The sequence below is a fragment of the Trachurus japonicus genome, chromosome 4 (assembly GCF_045865225.1).
Source record: "Trachurus japonicus isolate A0001 chromosome 4, Traja_1.0".
NCBI classification, from domain to species: Eukaryota; Metazoa; Chordata; class Actinopteri; order Carangiformes; family Carangidae; genus Trachurus; species Trachurus japonicus.
Genome location: NC_140910.1, coordinates 20,524,200 through 20,547,685, shown reverse-complemented (window position 1 = coordinate 20,547,685; position 23,486 = coordinate 20,524,200). Strand labels below are relative to the sequence as shown.

The 23,486-nt window shown below is 41.0% G+C and overlaps 2 protein-coding genes across 6 annotated transcripts in view; both read left to right on the top strand.

Moving 5' to 3' along the window:
- The first annotated feature begins 484 nt into the window (after positions 1 to 484).
- kif14 (kinesin family member 14) lies at positions 485 to 18,192 on the top strand. Of its 3 annotated transcripts, none has more exons than XM_085774608.1 (29): positions 485 to 1,919; positions 2,069 to 2,323; positions 2,460 to 2,547; positions 2,675 to 2,773; positions 3,016 to 3,068; positions 3,209 to 3,239; positions 3,535 to 3,642; positions 3,776 to 3,892; positions 4,211 to 4,329; positions 4,534 to 4,706; positions 6,070 to 6,217; positions 6,516 to 6,579; positions 6,729 to 6,913; positions 7,159 to 7,261; positions 7,355 to 7,512; positions 7,593 to 7,740; positions 7,833 to 7,979; positions 8,486 to 8,618; positions 9,172 to 9,265; positions 9,371 to 9,512; positions 10,248 to 10,357; positions 11,697 to 11,797; positions 11,929 to 12,159; positions 12,512 to 12,699; positions 13,206 to 13,358; positions 14,159 to 14,281; positions 14,373 to 14,447; positions 15,921 to 16,071; positions 17,132 to 18,192. In XM_085774608.1, exons 1-29 carry the CDS (start codon positions 859 to 861, stop codon positions 17,497 to 17,499), a joined length of 4,926 nt encoding a protein of 1,641 aa, XP_085630734.1. In that variant the 5' UTR covers positions 485 to 858; the 3' UTR covers positions 17,500 to 18,192. The 3 variants fall into 3 exon arrangements, with proteins under 3 accessions (XP_085630734.1, XP_085630736.1, XP_085630735.1); XM_085774610.1 differs by having other exon boundaries at positions 594 to 1,919; positions 9,380 to 9,512; positions 17,132 to 17,581; XM_085774609.1 differs by having other exon boundaries at positions 594 to 1,919; positions 11,700 to 11,797; positions 17,132 to 17,580.
- A 533-nt stretch (positions 18,193 to 18,725) lies between these two features.
- Positions 18,726 to 23,486, top strand: part of LOC146988872 (adhesion G protein-coupled receptor D2) — an 87,272-nt gene continuing 82,511 nt past the window's right edge. For 2 of the 3 annotated variants that reach the window (XM_085774603.1, XM_085774604.1), the window contains exons 1-5: positions 18,739 to 18,940; positions 19,036 to 19,069; positions 19,589 to 19,613; positions 20,810 to 21,034; positions 21,357 to 21,998. In XM_085774603.1, coding sequence (XP_085630729.1) covers positions 19,037 to 19,069; positions 19,589 to 19,613; positions 20,810 to 21,034; positions 21,357 to 21,998 — 925 coding nt within the window. In that variant the 5' untranslated portion in view covers positions 18,739 to 18,940; position 19,036. Of the gene's footprint in view, positions 18,941 to 19,035; positions 19,070 to 19,588; positions 19,614 to 20,809; positions 21,035 to 21,356; positions 21,999 to 23,486 lie in introns of all 3 variants that reach the window. The other variant, XM_085774605.1, reaches the window with a different exon arrangement.

Here is a 23,486-nt window from a genome sequence, read left to right as displayed (position 1 = left end):
AGATATATTGTATCTTCCTCAATCCAGGCGCTACATTTTAGAGAGTCTTGCTTCCCACTCCTGTGGTGTACTCTTGGTGTCTTAATTGATGATCAGTTAGGTAAAAAAAAAAAGATATACTGCTAAATATATATATATAAAGCGACAAAAAGATGCAGGCATCTATAAAAAAACAACAACAACAATGGGATGCAAAAATATCATGGATACAACATACAAAACAAATAGGCCGTATACAAAGACTTGAATTAAGCATAACATTAGATCTCTAAATTTGGAGATTATTGAGTTATCTCAATCATATCTCACAGCACGCCTCAGCAGATCTAGTAGGCTACAATTCAGACTTTGTTTAAACCACATAGTGTACGTCACCTTTCTAACGGCAAAGTGCTAAATTTAGAAAGGAAAACATGAGTAGTACTAAAGTTGATTACATTTTACAGTTTATTCCAGGAGTGTAATTGGCTTCACGACCGTTTAGCCTTGATTGTGCTGCCACCTAGCGTCAGTCTCGGGTACTCTGCACCGAGGCGTGACGTAAAACTTGCCAAGATTTCAGCCAATCAGCTGCCACTGACGCAGACGATTTGAAATTGAAGCGGGCGAAGGCGGAAGAGGGGACAATTATAAACAAAAGTAGCTCTGTTAGTGTGGACACAGCTTATATTTTACTCAAATGCCTTTATACTTAGTTTATTTTATTAACATGGCGAGCTGTAGTTGCGTCCGTTTATATACGTTTCATTTCCTGTAGTGTTGTAGTTTGAGTAAAAAAGCGGAGTTATCGTTAGCGCAGTTAGCTAAAACGTAAACGTTTTTATTTGTTTGTTTTTTTGTTTTTAGCTGCCCGCAGCCATGTCGTTATTTAGTGTACAAGCCAGGAAACATACAGCTTTTTATGACCATCTTATGTCAACACCATCGTCCAGGACACCGGCGGGCAGAGAGCGCCTGGCTGACCGAAAAGCAACGGACACAACACTGGGGAAAAGCGACACTGCATCCGAAGCCTCTGCGGGTGAAGACAGCAGATTATCCGATAAGAGCCGGCAGGTTAACAGGACCTTTGTCATCTCTGCGCTGTCAAAGAGCGGCAGCAGCCAGCACACTCCTTACCGGAGCCGACTCACCCTACAGAGGCGGTCAAGGAGAAAGACCGGGACTGAAACAGCAGATAAAACCATGGTCGAAAGCAGCCAGAATACCACGCCAGCCCCGGAGAAGAGACTGACGCTGCAGCGCCGGACCAGGACTCCCTCCATGGGTAAAAACTCACATGGCCAGCGTGGGGTCAGCGGCGCTGGCCTGCAGCCAACGCAGAAAATCCTCAGTGAACCAAACGGCAGGACACCAAGTTTATTCAGGTCCATGAGTTTAAGGGAGGCTGCCACTAAAAACAAAGCCAGAGAAGCTCCTGAGGAAAATCAAGGGAGGCTGGGGCTCAGCAAGACGCCTTCCTCCACAGTTAGGCAACTGGAGGACCAGGCCCACACCTTTAAAACCCCCACTAAGAAGACCCCGTTTGAGAAAATCGCAGCCAAGAGAGATGTTTTTGAGAGGCTGGCAGGGAAAGAAACCTCTAAACCAGCTGCAGCCAAGTCCGCAAGTCTAGAAAGGCCCAAACCCCGAGCACAGCAAGCTGAAGACAATAAACCTGTCCCAGCCCCTCGAGTGAGCAAGGCGTCCACAGGTGTGCACAAGGCAAACGCTGCGCAGCAGGTGAGGAAGACATCCACATCCACATCCACCTCGAGCCAAAAAGGAGACGTGACCCAGACTAAGACCTGCACCCCTGCTCCAGCACCCACCGAGCAGACGCTGCATCGTCCCAGTGAGGCTCTGAAGCAGCAGGACTCATTTAAGATGGAAAACAGCGCAGTGACTGTGGCTGTCCGTGTCCGCCCTTTCAATGCCAGGTATGCAATGCAACGCTCAAGTTGTCTGACACCTGGTATCTAAAGTGTGTGGGTCTCTAAAAGTTATTGCAGGGTCTAAAATATGATGACCCAGGGTAGGACGTTTATCATACATTGTGTGTTCTTGAATGTTTCTGGTTTTGTTACAGGGAGAAGGCAGAGAAGGCGTTGCAGGTCATTTTTATGAACCACCAGGAGACTCTTGTCCAACATCCAGAGTCCAAACAGAGCTACTCCTTCACTTATGACTTCTCTTTCTGCTCGGTGGATAAGAGTGATCACACATTTGCCAGCCAGCAGACAGTGTACGAGACCCTGGCCAGACCTCTGCTACTGAGGGCCTTTGAGGGATTCAACACCTGTCTGTTTGCTTATGGCCAAACAGGCTCAGGAAAGTCATACACGTAAGTTATTTTGGTTTTAGTTTATTATAGTCATTCATTTTTCATTGAATCACTGTCCTCTCGCATCTTTTGAGCTTGAAGTGCATTATATTTTTGAAATTGTATCAAACAACTGGTATTTTGACTCGTTTTACAGGATGATGGGCTTTGGAGAAGAGGCAGGAGTTATCCCACGTTTCTGCCGTGAACTTTTTTCTAAGTTGGCCACCATGGAAAATGAGGAGGTAAATTGTCACATTTTGTCCAGAAAATGTTAAAGATTATAAGACTTGAACATGTGTAACATGTTCAAGTCTTATAACATGGAACATGTGATTCATCAAATGACCAATTTGGCCTGTCACACCTCAGGTCAAATGCCATGTAGAGATGAGCTACTTTGAAGTGTACAATGAGAAGATCCATGATCTCCTTGTGACAAGAGATGAGCCAAACCAAAGGAGGATGCCAGTAAGTACTTACATATGACTATAATACACTTCATTACCCAGTCAAGTATTAGCATTTTAAATTTTGTGACGCATCCTAAATTTGAAAGTTCATGCTAAAACTGCTGCTGGAAAGACTTCCCTGTCTATAAATACAAGTATGGACATCTATTTGAAAATATGTCTAATGATATAGTTTAGGGTTGTACAATAACCTATGAATCCATCAAGATAAAACCCTGTTGATTTGTTTTTTATTTCTAGTTGAGGGTGAGGGAACATCCAGTCCACGGTCCCTATGTTGCTGAGCTCTCTACGTAAGAAAACCCTTTCTTTCTTTCTTTCTTTCTTTCTTTCTTTCTTTCTTTCTTTCTTTCTTTGGCCTCCAAAAGAACATTCTTGAATGGTGTGATTTGCACAATTGCTCACTTTTTTTCTTTTTAAAATTTCCCTACAGAAATGTCGTGAGCTCCTACAATGACATTCAGGTGGGTTGAACCTGCAGTCAAGATTACTTCTGTCTGATCTGTGGCCTTCAGTTGATGCTTCTTTGAACAACTTTGAATGATGGAGGAAGTCAAGGTTCAGTGCTGGATAGACATAGAGGCCACGGAGTACAGACACACCACGTTTGACTGAATCATAATGTACAGCGCAGGCACAGCTTGCAGATACGTGCTGAGCTGTAGAGTTGCTGTATATCCAAAGGGTAGCATGGAAACAAAATGGTATTGGTATCATATAAACAATTCAGTTATAATTCACACTGGCGTTGTGTTTTAGGGATGGCTTCAGCTCGGCAACAAGCAGAGAGCCACAGCAGCTACAGGAATGAATGACAAGAGCTCCAGGTCTCACTCTGTCTTCACCCTGGTTATGACCCAGACCAAGGTATGGCCTCTTGACCTTAACTCTGTCATTATCAAACACACAATAAAATGCTGTCTAGTCTTTCAAAGTCTTTCATGTGTTTCAGTTGAGCGTTACACTTGTACTTTGTTTTTCTGTGCGTGTATGTGTACAGACAGAGTTTGTGGAGGGTGAGGAACACGACCACAGTATCACCAGCAAGATCAACCTGGTGGACCTCGCAGGCAGTGAACGCTGTAACTCAGCCCAGACAAGTGGAGACAGACTCAGGGTACATACGCGTGCACACACACTAGTTTGTGGCGCATAAATGAGAATGTACTTTTCTGTATTTTGTGTCATTGTTAATTTGTATGTATTTCATTTTATTAGAATGAAAATGCCACATGGGCCGATGATATTTCCTTCTAGGTTTTTGTGATTGTAAAAATTATCTTCAGGCCCTGCTATTTATGAGGGCCTTTTTAATTCTTAGACTAAAATTGATCTTCTTATAGTGGGTTAAGGTTACGTCCAGCATTTCTGTTTCGTAAACTGCCTTTTTACATATGCTCTGATTCAAAACAAATGCTTTTTTGTGTCATTACAGGAGGGTGCTAGCATCAACAAATCCCTGCTTACCCTTGGAAAGGTCATCTCTGCCCTGTCTGAACAAGCACTGACAAGGAAAAAGGTCTTCATACCATACAGAGAGTCTGTCCTCACATGGTGAGAGATCAGTGTGCTTGTGCATACGTAGCTGTTGTAGAACACAATGTTTATCTTTTGCTTTTGTTTTTTCATAAGAAAACAGTCATGGTTTCCCACACATACATACACATGACATAAATAAAAATACAATAACTAAAACTCTGACCCAGTTAGCATTATTTTCTAGCTTTGAAGTTTAATCCAGACTCTCCTCCTCTGCAGGCTGTTGAAAGAGAGTCTTGGAGGTAACTCCAAGACGGCTATGATCGCCACGCTGAGCCCAGCAGGCAGCAATGTGGAGGAAAGCCTAAGCACTCTGCGCTATGCCCAACAGGCTCGAACAATCATCAATGTGGCCAAGGTCAACGAAGACACCAGTGCCAAGCTCATCAGAGGTCAGTCGCTCCTCAACCAAAAAGCTCACTTGATCCAAGTCTAACAGACTTTTTAAACCTGTTTATTTGCGCAACATTTTTATTGCTCTAAACCTAAAATATAATAAAAGATAGTTAATCGTTTCATTATGTTTTATTAATATGTTTGTGTACCTGTCTGTACATGACTGACCCCCCGATGCGAGGTTGAGACTTAAAAAAACATATGGCCTATTATTCCCTTCTGTCTCTACAACAGAAGGGAATGTAATGGTTCTATCCATGAGGTAAAAAAAAAAAAGGATCTCAAAGAGAATCGGTGGATGTTTTTATGTAAAAAGACTTTCTTTTTTGAACTGAATAACTGCCATCTTTCACAGCATCACATACCTGCATGTCCCCATTCATCGGGAAAACCCAATGGCGTTTCTGTGCCGTGACCATGAAGGGGAATCCTTAAAAAAAAATCACTGGTTTAATTCCACGCACATATTATCTCAACAAACCATTCATCGATTCTTTGTCTTGGTTTCATCTAGTTCTCTTAACTTCTGTATCACTTTGTCTTTGTCTGTATGTCTTTTCTCTTACTTTATATGCGCACGTCTGTCTTACTGCTCGTGTCTTGCTCTTGATCTTCTCCCTCCGTCTCTCCCACATACCCTCCTGTCTGCCCATCTATCCATCACCGTCTTATGTACTACCCAGTTCAATTAAGGCTGGGCCCTAACCTTGTCTCCAGGCCATATTTATGCACTGTCATCTGCACATGGCGGCTAACTGTCATGCAAGGATTATTTTTCATGAGGTGATTGTGCTGCTGTTTGAAGTTTTAAGCACTAAGGGGAGCTCTTGCTGTGGATTTCTCTCACATCTCCAGTTTGTGAGAGGCGCTCAAAGTGAAGACAACTTGAACTTTACAAATCGGGTCAATACTTCTGTAGATTTTAGCAGTAACTGTCATTGCTAAAATATTCAGATTTGTCAAAGACCCTTTATGCTGACTGGTATACTATTCATCTAATTTACATTTGTTCACAGCTGTTGAAATATATTGGACTGGTCCTGAATGATGTGCAAGAACAATCAAACTGCAATTATTTCAACAGTTATAATAATTGTTAAATGAGTAAAACATTTTGTGGGAATTTTAGGATAGGATAATGTTGTTGTGCTTGGTTCTGTTCCAGACAAGCATGTTATCTGCAGTGTATGATTTGTAGGGCTGAGCATCTTGTCACACCAACATGTACTGTATGTTGTCACACTTAAGGGATATTTCTTGATGCTGTGTTGTGATTGATTGATTGATTGATTGATTGATTGATTGATTGATTGATTGATTGACCAGTCTAATTTTCAACATACTTTGTGTGTGTCTCAGAACTGAAGGCGGAGGTGGAGAAGCTGCGATCAGCCCAGATGAGCTCCCAGGGAATTGAACCAGAGAGGGTCAGGCTGTTCCAGCAGGAGATCACAGCACTGAAGAGCAGACTCTGTCAGCAAGAGAGAGAAATGGTCGAGGCCAATCGGTCAGCATCGATGCAATCATAACAAATTTATTGATTTTGTTCATTGAAACCCGCACTGTAGTTGTCATGCTCTGTTTTAAGGGGATTGTAGTGGAAACTTGTAGCTTTGTAGGATTTCCACGTACAAGACAATCCTAATAGTGAAGCGATTCTTAATATTCCTTGTTACATATGGAGCATATTGATATTCTTTTAGATTTGTGTTTCCAACTTATGTCACATTGATAATGTATTTCTATATGGAGAGCAAATTCAGATTTGTTTTAAAACTTCTATAATTGTTTTAAATTCCTGGCAGAGCATGGAGGGAGAAACTGGAACAAGCTGAAATACGTAAACGTGAGGAGACCAAAGAGTTGCAGGTAATTTACAACAGAACATTTATGGCTTATTTATATGTACTATATTAAACTTCACCTGAAGTATCAAGACTCTCATTTACAATTTGCAACAGTGCAGTGATTGTCAAAGTAGTGACTGAAGAAACATTCTCGCTGTTGCGTGTCTTTAGAAAGCAGGTGTGACGTTCAAGGTGGACAATCGTCTTCCCAACTTGGTGAACCTGAACGAGGATCCTCAACTGTCTGAGATGCTTCTCTACATGATCAAAGAGGGTCAAACCACAGTAGGCAAACTCAAGTCTGGCTCCAGCCATGACATTCAGCTGACTGGGGCTCTCATCGCTGACCAACACTGGTGAGATAATACGTCTGTAATGTGAAAACAATGGCATTTTGTAAAGATATATACATTGTATGGGTACAGTCTTGACAAGTGCACCTCTGCAGTAAGAAAAAGACTATGTCTATGTAAAAGTTAAATAAGTTACTGTTCATAAATAATCTCAAGATAAACTTAACATAAATTTTATCATTTTAAAATTGTATTTTAATTTTTCTATCAACTGTTAAATCAGTAATTGTTGATTTTTATCTTTCCAGTGTCATAACCAACATCCATGGTACCGTGAGCGTCACTCCCATGGAAAGTGCCAAGACCTTTGTTAATGGGAACCTCATCTCAGATTCCACTGTCCTACACCATGTGAGTAGATCGGAAAGTAAAATACCCGTTTTACCTGAGCATATTACAAATAGTTTCACTCTCCTCACGTTTGCCCGTGCATCTGGTTCTTAGGGTGACAGGTTGATTCTGGGTGGAGACCATTACTTCCGCTTTAACCATCCAGCTGAAGTGCAGTCTGGGAAGCGGGTATCGTGTTGGACAGGCGCAGGCGACGGACACAAAGATTTTGAATTTGCCAAAAATGAACTACTCGCAGCTCAAAGGGCTCAGTGAGTAAATACGAGCAGATTAAAGATATATAGTTTGTTAAAAGTGGGACCTCCCCTAAAGCCAACTTTGTGTGTCGCAGGCTGGAGGCAGAAATTGAAGAAGCCCACCTGAAGGCCAAAGAAGAGATGATGCAGGGAATCCAGATGGCAAAAGAGGTGGCCCAGAAGGAGCTGTCTGATCAGAGGGTTCTCTATGAGGACAGGATCCGTGGTCTAGAGAGAGAGCTGGTACACAACACTAAGATTACATGTTGTAAAACCTTATATAATACTTAACAATCGTTCCTCCACTGAGAAATGTCATGTCATAATTTCTTAAGATTGAAGAGAATGAGCGGAAGCGTCAACAGGAGGTAAACCAACAGAGGGTGGCCACCCAGATGGCAGAGCTGAAGATGGCCAAGATAGAGCTGGAACAGGAGGTGGACACCCAGAAGAAACGCCTCCGCCTGCACATGGAGTCCCAGGTCAGGACCAACACCTGGGAATGTTAAATTTCCTGTTGAGACGACTTGACTTGTTTATGTTCTTTGGAATTTGTCTTTGTGCTGGGCAGGTTCTTATCCATCCAAAATTTTGACCTGCTTTTTTCCACTGTTAATGTCCAGTGGCCTTTTTAAAATATCCTAATAAAAACAACGTCACAGGTCTCTACTACCTAGTTACTAACAATTTTGCTTCAAGTCTGAGATCCACACTAGTGGGTGGTAGAGTTGTAATATCTTGAGAGAAGAGAAATAGCAGACTTTATTTCACTTAGCTTTTCACATTTATCCTCATTTGCTCGTTCTCCTGATTTCTGATAATCTAAAACGAGCTTGAGAAGCTCAAGTAAATAGGCTGACATCAGGTTTTATGTTTAACTGATGGGCCATTTGGGATGTGTTTTGAGTTGTGGCAGAGCTTGGCTTTGAGCATAATGTTCTGGCCTGGTGGGTTTTAATGTTGTGTACATTACCATGATTCACTCCAGGCGATGGAGGAACACCGTGTGTGTCAAGCGAAGATTGTTGACGCCCTGGAGGCGGAGAAGAGAAAGATCAGCAGAGAGCTGGAGGAGATGCAGAAGAAAAAGGCTTTAAGGGAAAAGAACACTTTCCAAAATGGTAAGATCTTTTACGTCACAACCACATACCGTACTTAAGTTAGGAACTATAGTGACAATTTTACACTATGCAGGTGAAATTCGAGATGGGTGGGATTTGTACACGTCAGCCAGAAACACTCGAATAGAGAGTGTTGGCAGATGACCTCATGAACATTTGACTGCGCATTAGTTTACCAGGTGGGAGGAGGCGGTGAGGCAATACAGCATGACTAATTTAGCAGTTTGTAGTGAGATGGTAAACTTTCATGGTCATTGGTTCATTCACATAACACTATACAATGCAAAGTAAGAATTTTATTCTCGCTAAGCTGCATTGTTACTTTTTTAGCAATTGGCAATAGATAGCAATAATAATGTGTTGCATGGAGGTAGTAAAATGTATCTTTTGATCATTTGCTTTTTCCCCACTCCATTGTGTTGACACATCCCCACAATATCTTATGTGTCACTGTTTCAGGCCAAGAATTGACCGTATTACTGTTGGTGCAGGGTAGCCCATGTAGAGTATTTGAACTAGTCTTATACAGTGAACACCCATTTCTGTTTTACAGTCTCTCCTCAGTGGGATGTCATGAAGTTGTCCTTGATGATTGAAGAAGCCAATAAGATCAGTGCTAAACTGAGGAAGGGCACAGTCTTCAGCAGGTAACATATTGATTATATCTAATTTGATTGCAAGACTTTCTCTCAATCACAGTATTAGTTCAAGCTGGAAATTGTGAATACAATATCATTTCTTGACTCTCATAGACATGAAAGCCTTGACAATGAGAATATGGAGCAAGGGGATTTGCCACAGGTGCGGGTTCAAAACACAAAGCTGGGGATCTCCACGTTCTGGAGCCTGGACAAGTTCCAAAACAACATGGCAGCCATGAGGGAACTCGAACAGGTTCGTCATAAATCAGCCATCATGTTTTTGATTTAATGATGTTTTTTTGTTGTTGTTGTTTTTTTTCTTCCTTTCAAATAGTTTTAGCTATTCCCCAAACAAAAGCTGTTGAAACATATTTTGTTGTGTGGTTCTTCATTTTTCTGGACCTTCAGATTAGATGGACATGAAACTAAATGCGGGTGTGAATTTCTGCCGTCATAAGCTTTTTAGTTGTCCAGGATTTTTCCTAGTCTTTGGCAATGTTCTTAGATTGTCTTAAACAGCCTCTGGTTTTAGAGTAAGTATGGATTTGTATAAGGCACTATTTTTTTTCTGGCATTTTATTTGGCAGTATTATTGGATGTTGTGAATAGAATCAGAATGATCATGTATTTGAATAAAATCAGAAACTTATTTACCCCCTGAAGGGTCTCAGTGATGCAATGATCAGACTAATGATGAAGCTGATAAATTATCATCAACTATCAAGGACCAATACTCCAATAAGACCATGGATGATGTCTGTTGAATGAAGCATATTCACTCTGACAGCCTATCTCCTCCGCATTCTGCATATTCAATCTGACATCAGCTCAAGTGCAATTGCCAATTTCCCAGGTGTTTGACCTTATTTACAGCACAGAATGGGTTGTTTTATGCCTTACGGAGGGGTGCTGCATCACTTTGCCATGCTTTCCTCATTAAGTTGAGTAAATAAGACTGGTCATGTCAGCAGTAGTTTACTCTCCGCAGGGGGATTCCACCTCTAAAGATGACGATGTGTTTTATGACCCCGATGATGAGTGGGAGCAAGATATATCGGCATCCTCTGCCTCCTCTACCTCCTCCTTTTCACGCCGAAGGTAATTATCCAGCTCTCCCTCTCTCCTCCTATCTGCCAACTCTGCTTCCCAGCACATAAGCACTTACATTTTATTTGAGAAAATTGTTAGAATTTTTTTTTTGTTACTGAAAATGTGTTGTAGTGTTTATAAACGCATGTCTCAACTGCTGCAGGATCTGACTATCTCTTAACCTAACCTACTATATTTTAATAGTGCCAAGGGCTTGGATAGAAAATACCTTATGCCTTACAGCATATGGGTTGTAATTCCACAGCCTTTGCACTTACCTTTTGATGTGAACAATATGCCAGGCAAATGACTGTATATGGAAAGTAGAAAGGTATGTGGAAGTAACACAGAAAATCACTTTTCTCCAAACAGTTTGGAAGATTTTCGTTATTTTCACAAAGTCTTCCTATTTCCATCCGTGTGATTTCCAACCTGTCCACAGAATATTTCCCTCTTTATTCTGTTCCTCAGTTCATTACCTTAATTTCCACGAAGGCTAGTCCAAGGCGTTTAGAAAAGGGGAAAGGGCAACAAGTCCTTGTGTTTCTCACTCTACAACGCATAACCCAAACACGTGCACAGCACCTGTGGTACATACAGATCACCAACATTTTCCCCTCACATTGTTGTTATTCTTCTGAAGCATGTTTATGGTGCTTCTGGTGGTGCCTGAACTACCAGCAGACCCAGCCAAGTCAAACATGGCACCAGGTCTGTGGTGCCTTTATACTATTTCTCACTCCAACTCTATTAAACTCATTTTTAAGCCTCATGACCACGGTTATAGCTGTTTATTGACCTTTCCCACCTCTAGATTGTTCATAACACGTTTATTCTTCTGCAAACCTCAATTTAACCCTTTTTCAAATTTAACTGACATCCTGGCAAAAAAAAAAGGTCAATTGGCCGTTATTTAGCTCGGTGTGTAGAGCAGGCGCCCCATATGTGGACGCTTTGGTCCTCCCAGCAGCAGCCCGGGTTTGATTCCACCGGTAGCCCTTTGCTGCATGTCATTCTCCCCCTCTCTCTCCCTGTTTCCTGTCTCTCGACAACTGTCCTATCAAATAAAGGCTTAAAAGCCCCAAAAATACTTTTTTAAAAATTGCCTCAATCAAGTCTGCCTGTCAAAAGTGCCCTGCCCCCATTTAAGGGTAAATGCCAGTCCATTAATAAATTTAAGCACTCAGATTAAGTAAGGAAACTAGAGACACCAAATTCGCTCTGCACTATGCACCAAATCATTCTGAATGAGAACATCAACATGTTTAAAAGTGAAAAGGCAAATCCAAACTCCAGTTCTCAAATGGGTTTTGAATCTTTTTTCTTTTTTTTTCTTAATTGGCATCAGGAGCAGGAGTTTGTTGAAGGGCAGAAGAATCTCAGGGCGCCTGTATGAGATCCGGGTACATCCCATTCAGAGCCTCCACAATAGCTCCTCCCAGTCTACTGGTAAGAAACTGAACAAAATTGTCTGAATATTTTCTCATTTTTATTTGAAATGAAATGCACATTGATAGTGACGGTGTTGTTGCTTAAGGAGGCCATCATCGCACACCCTGTCTCTACTTTGTGTCTCCCAGGCTTGATGGGTGTTGCCAAACCTCCTTCCACCCATTCCAGCAGCTCAGACTCTGCCCTGCCCGGCATCTGCAAGGAGCTGATTGGTCAGTCAATGGCCCGTCTGCGTAGTTGTAGCAGGACAGAGGAGAGCATGGCTGACAGGTTGACTTCTGACCTGAACCTGCTATATGCGGCGGTCCAAACCATATCTGACCTGTATGAGAGCATGGATGACGACAGTCAAGAGAATGGTGAGATTTAGCCAAAATTGTGTGTAATGTGTAAGAGGAGGAGTGTACTGCTGTTCTGATTTTCAACACTGATTTCATCGGTAGAAAAAAAATAGAAGATAGGTAGTTAAGGTAAGTCAGGCCTTGATTAGAAAAATCACTTTGGATGTCAGACAATTACATAGATGTTTCTTATGTAATTGTCTGACATGGCACACCAAACTTGAATAATATATCTTTGTATGTTTTTGGAGTGACATACCAATCCCTCCTGTTATTCAGGCCAAGGATTATCCTATTCTTTTTTGCTTATACTGTAAACTGTGAATATGTATTGAAACACATTTTTACTGGGATTTTCTTTCTTCTGCAGTGTTTGTGTGTAACTTGGTGGCTCAGACTCAACTGGTCAAGGCCGCCACGGCCATAGAGAGTGCAGTGCTTGTTACCACTCAGTGGCTGGCCAGTGTTAAACCCTCCTCTGGCTGCCTGTACACCATCGCTGAAGAACTCAAAAGCCAAGTCAAGAAGCTGGGTGGATACTTTCAGCTGCTCATTCAGGTAAACACAAAAACTGCCGCAGTGACATGCACTGACATACTGTGCTTTTCATGGCACGTGCAGGATATAAATGAGTTGAAGAGTGCAAAATCTGAGCTGAAAAATGATTTTCAATTTAGCGTAGTTTGGGCAGGGGGTAGCTAATCAGAATGCAGAGCATTGATTGACGGGTCTTAGCTCAGAGCTGTTTGAGCTCTGTCTATGGAAATGGCCAAGCGGAGGGAATTCTCATCCTTGAGCCCCAAACAGAACATGAATATATGAAACGTAAATCTAAATTCCTTACCAGCCTCAGCACCTAAACACACAATTTTCCCCTCTCACTCCTGATTTTCCACATTCTCTAGTATTTTAATTTATTTACCTACCCCTCAGACTATGTGGACCACTTTGTTGGCTTGCTATCATTGATTCACTATTAAATCAATTTTAATTCAAGCTGTTAGTTTGTGCTGACTTGAATGATAATAAAATGATGATAAAATGATAATTTTCTCACCGACCAGGGTTGTGAATCGGAGATCACATCAATGGTGACGGAGGCACGGAGAAAGAGCAGTCAGAGCCTGGATGCGGCATTGCTTGCACTTGGCCACCTGGCGGCAGTGACATGCATGCCGCTCAATGCTATGGAGCTGGGTGCCCAGGCCACAGGCAAGGTAACACCACCATTAATACCACAGCAGCTACTATCTCTGGTAAGGCTCTGGGGTCCACTGTAATCAAGCCCCCACTCCACAATACCAGAGAATGGAATATTAGCTGTGTGCATCTCAGAGCAAGGAAGATATTAGGGGGTGGGGGATTATAACCTGACACATTTGTATATGTTTTTTTATTTTTATTTTATTTTATCTTAGCCCTTTCTAAAAATGCTCAAAACAACCACACTGCAAACCACAAGCAATGAAGGACAACATCACTGTACCAAACAAAGAGAATACTGCTGGTAGCTCACCTACAGAAAATTCAATTTAAATGATTCTCAATGCTGAACTCTAGTGCAAAAACATAATGATCAATAAGCACCAAATATGTCAACAAGTGGGACTCAGGGATAAGTCTTTATTTTTTAAGGCCATAAAATTCTCATTTAACCTCTGATTTTATGTTGTTAAATCAAATATATTGTCCTTTTTTTTGGGTCATTATATTCTCATTCTATTGTAACCTACAGATTGGCCCCTATATTCACAATATTCCCATACTCGTCATGCTAAGCTTAAGACCGTCTAAAGAATTTGTGTATTTGTCTTGTCCAAATTTAGAAATTCAAGTAATATCAAGCGATGGAAACTACCGGTAACCTAAAATTATTTTAGGTTTTTATTTTCTTCCTAGATCCAGAATCTGTCATCCTTAATTTCCTATACTCTTGTTTGTTGTATTTTGTAGATTCTGGTGATAGATATGATTATAAAAACATGATTCATGCAATTATATGCTACCATCTTTTCAGCCATCAATGGTTATTTGTCTGCTGAAGGGGACCAAAAAAGGTGTGCACTCTCTCTTAGAGGAGAGCCTCACCATCGCCAAGGAAATGCTAAGAGATGCTCAGCTGGCCTATCCCAGAAATCCAGTAAGACATTATGGTCCTTGATTAAAAATACTGTTTTCTATCCTGTCCTATCACACATATTGCTATCACCAATATCTGTCTCTACATACAGGTCCTGCAGAGCCTGAAATCCAAGGCACTTGATTTAGCACATGCTCTTCAGACCTACATGCATTGCCACATCTTGGTAAGTTTCAGAAACATGCCCAGAAACAAACTAGGAGTTATAATTATAGTGTAATTGTTGTTCTACGCTTCTGAAGCTTCTTCAAGATGCATTAAAATTAACTACATCTTGATGTTTCCCATTACCATGTTGTTTGTGCCATGAAATGCCATTAAATGCTAACAAGTCAACCTAATCATTTTGGTATTCTCACTAAATAAAACTATGTATGATTTTAATTATCAATGATCAGCATTAAATAATTTGATTAATAGTGCTGGCTATCAGTAACCTGCAGCTTCATTACAGAAACTGCTGCTATTTGTTTGCATAGGCCACAGCTGAAAGACAGCATGCAAACCCAGGCAGCAAAGCCTCCCTGGATATGCAGAGGTTAAAAACAATCTTCCATCTTGACACAGGCTTAGAGGTTACAGATTAATACCCACTCCCACAGCAGACCCGTTAAAGATGCCACTCAGCCTTTTATGGTTCCTATAAAGCTCAATGCTCTGTAGGCTTATCTTGCTGCAGTCGACCCTTAACGATAGTTTCAGGTAATGAATGTGTTGAATGAAGTGGCATCAGTCACAGCTAACAGGCTTGTTTGCTGTTATCTTAGTCACACAAACTAGCAGCTTTTTTTTGTTAAAAAAACAATCACTGACACATATAGGCACTAGGCCATTTTGTGCCCACTGGTTTTGTAGTCAAATTAAACTGAGTTACAGCTTGAAGCAACTACTGTCATGGTGTTTTTGAAAGAAGCATGTGAAACAGGACTAGACATCTGCATGATTGTGGACGCAAATGCATCCACAGTATTGAGTCAGTATTGTAGCAGAGATCATCATTTATTCAGCTCATCAGTATTTTTTTATCAAACCAAGACTTTTGGCCGAAATAAAACCCATCAAGGAGAAATTCTAGAAATCATAATTAAAACTAGTAGCAACAATGCAATTTTATATTGCAATTCAATTATGATGTAATTGCTTTCTAAAATAATTTAATCATGTATCATAAAGCTTGGATATTGAACATTGGTGCAAATGGCATGGTGCAATGCATTAGCATTTCATTTTGTGGGCATTGAACAAGGATAGAGACCATTAGGTCTCAGATATACAGTAGGAAAGGACCGGTTGCTACGGAAACCCATTCATTGCGTAGCATTGTTTGCCACTACATAGGCACTGGGACAAACAACAAGAAATTCTGTGTTTAAATACTAAGAGCAGCTGTGGACCGTTAAAATAAAACAGAGTTACAGTCTCTCAGTTACTACTCGTGTGCCATTAAGCACAGATCTCAAATACTCTGATACAGCAGAGATACTCAGTGGTTGACTGTCTGGTAGATCCCTTAGTGTACTGTATTGTTTATGTGTGTGTTGTAGTTATGTAACTGTTACATAACTACTGTTATATTACATTTGGAGCTGCTTATTTGCTCTGTTTCATATTATTTGTGCGGGATGTTTTTTTCAAACAGGAGAGAAAGTCTGATCCAGAGGAAGTGGAGGAAGGGTCAGAGGAGTCTTCAGCTTCCTATCTGAAGAAACTGAGGACAACAGCAGCCAAGCTTTTCCAGCTGAACCAGGCCATTAGACAGCTACATTCCTCTCTGTCTACCACCCTGCGAGGTGAAGCTTCTGGTACACACAGATCCTAGGTGTAAACTAAGATGTATCCAGAGCGACTTACACAGATACATCCCAAAGTCACAAACATTAGAGACTAACAGTATGTCTAAGGTCAAAGCTCTTCTAGCCTTTAGTCTTTCAGCATTTCAGTTCATTAAGACAGTTCTTTAAATGTACATTTACAGTATAAATAAAAAAGAAGGGCAGCTGCAGGTAAATGCCAAGATAAGTAATACATCATTGTTTTTTGTTGTTTTTTAAAGAGCAAGTGTGTTTACTTTCAGTATCATAAACCAAATGTTTAAAACTTAAGCCGCTTTCCCACTAAAATTAGCGGGTCAATGCAGGTTTTTTAAACGCGGGTCGACCCGCTAACAATTGGCATTTGGACCCTTTCCCATTGACCAAAACGAGCCGGGTCTGACCCCTGCTGGCAAGCTGCGTGGCCTCTGCTTCCACCGCTGCGCGTTGTTGATATAATAAGTGCGACAGAATTCAGGGAAGTAACATGGAAGCAAGTCAGGCAGTGGTCAGTGTTCTTTCTTGTTTTGCACTTTTTTGGGGGGAATTTACCTGTTGTGCCAGTGCTGTGACATGTTGATCAAATCCCAGTCTTGAATGCGAGCAGAGCTTTGTTTTGGTACGTGATATGAGATGCGACTAGCGCGATGTTATGACGTTATGACGTGGCGTCACATAACGCTCAATGACATCACGTAAATTAGCGGGTTGACCCGGGTCTGGCGTTCCCACTGCAAGCCGATCAGAGCCGAGTCGTTTGACGTGGGTCGATGTGCCTTTCCCACTGCCACCAAAAGCCGATTGTTAGCGGGTTTAAACGGGTTTTTTGGCCAGTGGGAAAGGGGTATCACTTACCACTTAAACATGTACTGATTTTTTTAATTCAGTGTTTACTTTATGCAACAGTAAAGAACTGTTATGCTAATTAAAAGAAAATTAACCATGAACAGTATAAAGATAAATGCCCTCAGCCAAAATGCACCAGATCACCGTTGCTGTGTGTGTGACTTCCCCTGGCTGACTGTCATTCTCCTTCCAGGAAAAGACAGAGACTTAAGCAGCTGCAGAGAGCTGATCTCCTCCTCTGCCAAGGCTGTCGATGATCTGCTCAGTGGTCTGTCCAAGGAGGAAGGAATGACGATGTCCTTACAGCTTCCCTGTCCTCGGAGCATTGTGACTGCACAAGACGAGCTCTACTCTGCCCTGCACTCCCTGTCCTCAGCCTGGAACAAACAGGGGGCAGGAGAGAGCAGCGGCTCAGCCGCCTCAGATAAGAGTGCAGAAGATGAAATCTCGACTAAAGAGAGCGCTACCACTCATAGTGCTGTTAGAAATCGTATTGTGAGTAAGGTAGTGTATTCTCTCCCTTCAGATGTGTCCTCCAAAAGCAGCCCGCACTGGGTGTAATGTCATTCTTTATGTGGCCATATCATGTAGGATTTACTGTAAAAAAAATTACTGATGTCATGGAGAGAACCCTTTTAAGTGAGCTTTGTACTAATAATAAGTGGGTGTATTTTTTTCATTTTTTCTTGTAAACTAGCCTCACACCACATGCAGCAACAACTCTCAACTCTGCTCAGTGCATGTGGGCAAGTGTGTCACTCCTGTGATGATGAGAAGTGCTGAGGGTTTTCTTCAGTGTCGTAAAAAATGTGCATAGGGACAAAGAGTTTAGTCACCAGAGTGTAGAGTTTAACAACGTTATTCATGATGGATAAAAGCAATAATGAGTAAAGTATTTATCTGTATGAAAAATGTTCACTTGAGCTGTGCCAGGCCTTCTCTGTTGTGCTATATTTTTCAGAGGCCACTAAATTATTCTGTGTTGTATTTTGTATTAATGCCAACATACAACAGTTCAACATGCAGCTACAATGTTAGTGTTTTGTAAACGACTTTCTTCAATTTCTCTTTTGTTCTTACATTTGCATAAAGCTTTGCTCTTGGATTTTGTACACATACTGTAACAATTTGCACTTAGGAGAGACTTGTATACTCTTCTCTTTCTTCTCAATACATGAACTTTAACAGAGGAATGTTTCATGGTGTTCTAGTCTTTTGTAAGATTTGATGAAATGTTGTTACTGTCAAAATAATTTGACAGTACCACCACTGCAGTTCGTTAATGTGGTTTAATTAGGCAAGAACCCAAACATTTCAAACATTCCTACTGGTGTGGGCGGAGTTGTGTTTTGTTTATGATGATGATGTGGTAACTGCAGCATGGAGCAGGAGATACAGTGAGAATGAAACATCACAACTTTTACTTTACCACACAATGACAATCTAAGGACCTATATCTAAACTAATGTATGGTCTTCATGTTCCTGGGACCTCACTGAGGTTACAACCTCATTCAAATTAAACCATTCGGTGTCTAATACATAAAACATACTTTAGTCTATGGATAATCCTTGGCTGCACGTTTATTAGTAAGGCAGGAAAGGGTGACTTCACTAAGCTGATTAATGGATTCATATTCATTGGTGTATTACATCATTGTGCAAGCCTCTAGCTTGACTAGACCACTGGAAACTACTCAAAGGCCCCTGGAGGTCCTTGAACCCTACTTTTCTTAGCCCTTTGCTCGCAGCAGGTTACACCCACCCCTCCGCCCTGCAGCCTCCTCCGCATCCTCCCCTCATGCTCTCTGGAGTCGGCTACTACCAGGACTGCTCTTGTACTGGTAGAGCACAGCTGCGAGGAAAACACATTTCGGGAAACTTTTCACTTACTGGAAGTGTAAAAGACTCTTTAAGGAGTGGTTGAATGCTGCGTTCACTGACACTACGCAATTGGAATGAGAAGACGCGCAAAAAAGTTTGTAACAAGACGAAAAGTTCAGGTAAAGACAAACTAATCGTTTTTTGATTTTTACTTCTTGTGCTCGTACAGTAAATCAAAGGACAGTACGAAGGAAATGTACTTCTTTTTTTTCAGGATGCACTGGTTATTCCCCAATTTAGGGCTGCTTGTAAGTACACCACTTTTCTATGTCTGTTTTATCTTCTGCAGGATTTCAGATAATGTCACCATGTCGACTTCTCATCAGGATAAGTTTTTCAGAGTTGTGTGCAACACATGTATAAAGCTTTCATTTGCCTCTGACTCACGTCCCTGTAAAAGAATAATTAGATGCAACTGTGTCCATCGTGTGTTCACGTGTGGAGCTGCCCCCCCCCCCCCCCCCAAAAAAAAAAAAAAATGTTGTAAAATGTGGAGTTAGGGTAGTGATGTAAAAGTAAAGCCTTTATTATGTTATATTAGGTTGTTAAAAAATTTGAATCGCTTATATCTCTTGATGCCTGTTAATGATACAAATTTGTATCATAATTGTATGAGTTATAATAACGTTAATATGTCCTGATCAGTTATTCAGGACACCTGTTGTTAAGCTTTATAGGCTACGTCATTGTAACGTAGATTTTGTCCCGCGAACTTACTTCAAGAATGAGCTAAATTTATATCATATTTATATTATCTCATGTTTCAGGTTTGTTTTCACAGCTGTATATCAGGTGAGTTGCTTTATTATGTATTATGCATTATTATTTTAACTAAACAATTTCATTTAACCTGCATTGTTTTGAACAACTAGCTAAGCTTGCTACCTAGCTAGTGTCTCAGTCAATCTCTTTATGTACAGTAGTATAGCCAATTAACGTGGCTACTCTGTTAGCCTGTTGCTAACTAGCATAATTAATTGCTTAAGTGCTGTAAAGTCTTATCATCTACATTAGGCAGTTTCTGCCGTGGTATGAGGTAAAACTTAAGTTCATGTTTGGAAAAAAAGAGAAAAGTGAATTTATTTTAACTCATTAGCCCCCCAAGCCAAGCTTACACTAACATTCAATTCTTTAGCTACCGTACATTAACTTTTTATTTTCTACCTCCAACCCAAAAATGTTATGTTAGCATCCAGTTGAGGGTCATTTCAGTTAAGCTAGACCAAGTTCCAGCATGAACCTCTAAACCCAAAGGTACGTCTACACTTAAACAGCTCCACTTTCCAAAACTGTCACAGACAGACTCCCCTAAGGTAATGTAAAACACACAGGCAAGCCAGATGGTGATGCCATGATATGTAACCTTCCTCAGATTACTTCAGTAAATGAACAAAAATGTAGTGTTTCTCAAATGTTTTGCATGACTTGCTTCAATTATAAGTTTGATTGTGCTGTGTTTATTATGCATACCTGTTTCTCCCTCATATTTTGCAATAATTAAGTCGACCCCCGGCTGTTTATCTTGATGTGTCTAAGACCTTGTTTGTTTAATATAGTGAATGGAAATGTTCATCATTATTGTAATTATTTTATTTTTGCCTGATCTTTGAACATTTTGCATTATGCTTAGACATAAACTTAGCCTTGATTGTGTGACAGGTGCCAGCATTAGATGTTTTTTCTTTGTAACTAGCCTATCACTTTGATTGTGAAGCATTTTACTTTGGAAATGTAGCAGTCTGTCTCACCAGTTCTCACAGGTACTCAGTGATTTTAGTCTAAATTTTAAACGGTGACACTGGTTTTCTTATCCAGACAGTATTGAGATTGTACCATGATGACCCAGACATGATCTGAAAAGGATTCAAATGTCTTTGGGATATCAGAATCTAATTAAAACACAGTCAGCTCTTTCAGCCTTAATCTTTGTCAATCAAATCTAGTAGGAATCTCTTTATCAATTTCTTTTTTCTGTCTTTTTTGAACAGCCTTTAAAGTGGAAACCAGAACCCTGACATTTGATGATTCCTATTATGAGTATGTCCCAGATGGCCTGCAGTGGAGCAGTGCAGGGGAACTGTGTAAGCAGCGCTCTGGGGCCTTAGCTGCAGTCTCCAACCCAGAAGAAAACCAAAATCTAACCAGCTTTTTGAACTCATTGAACATCTCTCAACCTGTGTGGATTGCCAGGAAAGTCATGACACATCTGAAAAGTAGGTTCAGAGTGCTGTTTGTTTACATTTTATGTTGCTTTATTAGCACCCTTTCTTTTTGAATAGTAAGCTCATTGTTTTTCTTGTCCAAGATACCTTTCTGTCTGTTCACTAACAAGGGAAATAGAATACAAAATGGGACTGACGATGCTATCATACAAATCTCTTAGCCACAATGAATAAATGTTTCCCAAGTTTACAGTAGGAATAGGACCACAAAGTGGAATTTTATGATTAGGTTCCATCTTTTCCGAAAGCTGCGCCAGGATTTTTCCTTCATAGTATCGTCTCTTTCTTCTCTCTCTCTGGGTTGAAACCAAAGGTTCCTCTCAGACCCTGATTTTGGAATTCCCCGGGCGCTCGGACAAGAATTATGCCCGTCTGCTGCACAAGTTCCCTTCCATGGGCTCAGTGACCGTTTGCACCCGTCTCCGCTTCGATCCCAACTGCTTTGGAATTTCCACCATCTTCTCTTATTCCATCCAGTCATATATTAATGAGTTCCAGCTCCGAGCAAATCTGATCCAGGGCAAGCCTGTGCAGCTGGCTCTTCTGGTGCATGGCAGTCATGGGCCTTACCAAGAGGTCTTTGACCACGACGATTCCTGGCACTCTCTCTGTGTTACTTGGAGCCAGAATGGAGGACGCTGGGCACTATATAGTGATGGCCTTGGGTTATTAAGGGGTGATGGCCTGAACAGTTTTGATAGCATTGGTCCTGATGGACTTTTCATTATCGGGCAGGAGCAGGACACTTTTGGGGGCTCGTTTAAGAAGGACGAGTCATTCTCGGGGAGCATTACAGAGCTACACATTTGGGATCGGGTACTGAATGGCAGTGAAATCCTCACCATGGAAAAAGAGTGCTCGCCCATTTCCTCTGGGCTGGTGTTCAAGTGGAGTGAAGCAGACAAGAAAATAGAGTCCTCTCTCACCATGCTGAGGAGAGACAACCCATGTCAAGGTACATTAGTCAGGATTCTGCGTGGGGATGGGGAAAACTGAACAGATACCAGAATCTAAATCAAAGCAAATCACCACTACTAAAGGAAATACAGGAAGTGTTAGTACTGTACAAAGCAGAACAGAAGAGACTCTAACCTATCCCAGAGGTCTGTTATGGTTAAGCATTATTTTTACATGCTATTTACAGTTGAGCTAGTTTGGCACTCAGGCTGGGTGGGGTTGCTATGCAGAAAAACAATCACATAAGAGAGCATTTCAAAGTCATTTGGACTATATACGCATTTCAGTAACATGACAAGATCTGAGCTCCACCCATCTGGCATCACCAAGCAGAATAAAATAAACACTACACATAAATCACAGATGCAACCAGGCCAAAAATCTGCTCTGTCTGTGTTCCATTTTCCTCTCTAACTGTCCTCAGCTCTTATCAGACCATGATGATGATGACATTATTTTACATAGATGATGGTGATGTAATTTGCACAGATGGCCAACTATAGCTAGAAGTTGGTCTTAAGAATAACATAGGAAAGGATCACTTACACTGTCATCAACCAATCTAAAGTAAGTGGAAAGCTAAGAAGTTGCTTTGATAAAAATGCGCACTGAGAAGAATAGTCAACAAGAACATTTTATTGCAAATGACAAGACATGAAGTTAGGCCAAGTGTGATTTTGTCTCTTTGTGACAGATTCCAGTTTTTTCCCCCATCTGCTTCAGGTTAATGTAAGAAAATACACTGATCTATAGCTACAGTGTGCCAGTGTTTGAAAAGACATGTCAACTCCCAAGTTTACAAACTTTATTACATTATGTCATAAATTCCCCAACCTGACCCTTGAATTTATGTCCTGCTCCAGCATATAAATGCACTTGGCAATGCAAAACTGGCAGTCTTTCAGGCTATTCTGTATTTCAACTATATTACTATCACTGAATAAAAAACACACTGTGATGAATTACCTATATAAATTTAATGAACATGCAAGTTTTTATATATTGCTGGATCCAATCAAAAAGATTGACTGCTGTGCTAATTCACTCATAGTATTAGTCTGTGCTAACAAAGTTTTTGTGCTGTGTGCAGCTCTTACGTAGGAGAATATAGTCATCAGTTAATATGAGCATTAGGACTTGGTACTGGCAGACATTTAGTATTTAATGTCTCAGATTGGGATCAGCAAAAAAGATTTTATTAGGATATCCCTAATTCTTCCTGAATTTGTGGCATGCCTTGGCAAACTGTCTGTGTCAAACACACACAATTTTCCTTTCCGGCATTAGAAGTTTCATGAAACTGTGGAAAAGGGGAAATCTGTCTCTCCTGCTCTCTCTTTACTCACCCGACACTGAATAGGAGAGATGGTGACCACGCAACTGGCAAACATCGGGTTCCTAATGGTTCTTGTAAATGTTTTGTAACTCGCGTCACTCTGAATCCCACCCTTCAAAACAAACTACTCCCGTTCTGACATCATGCTCC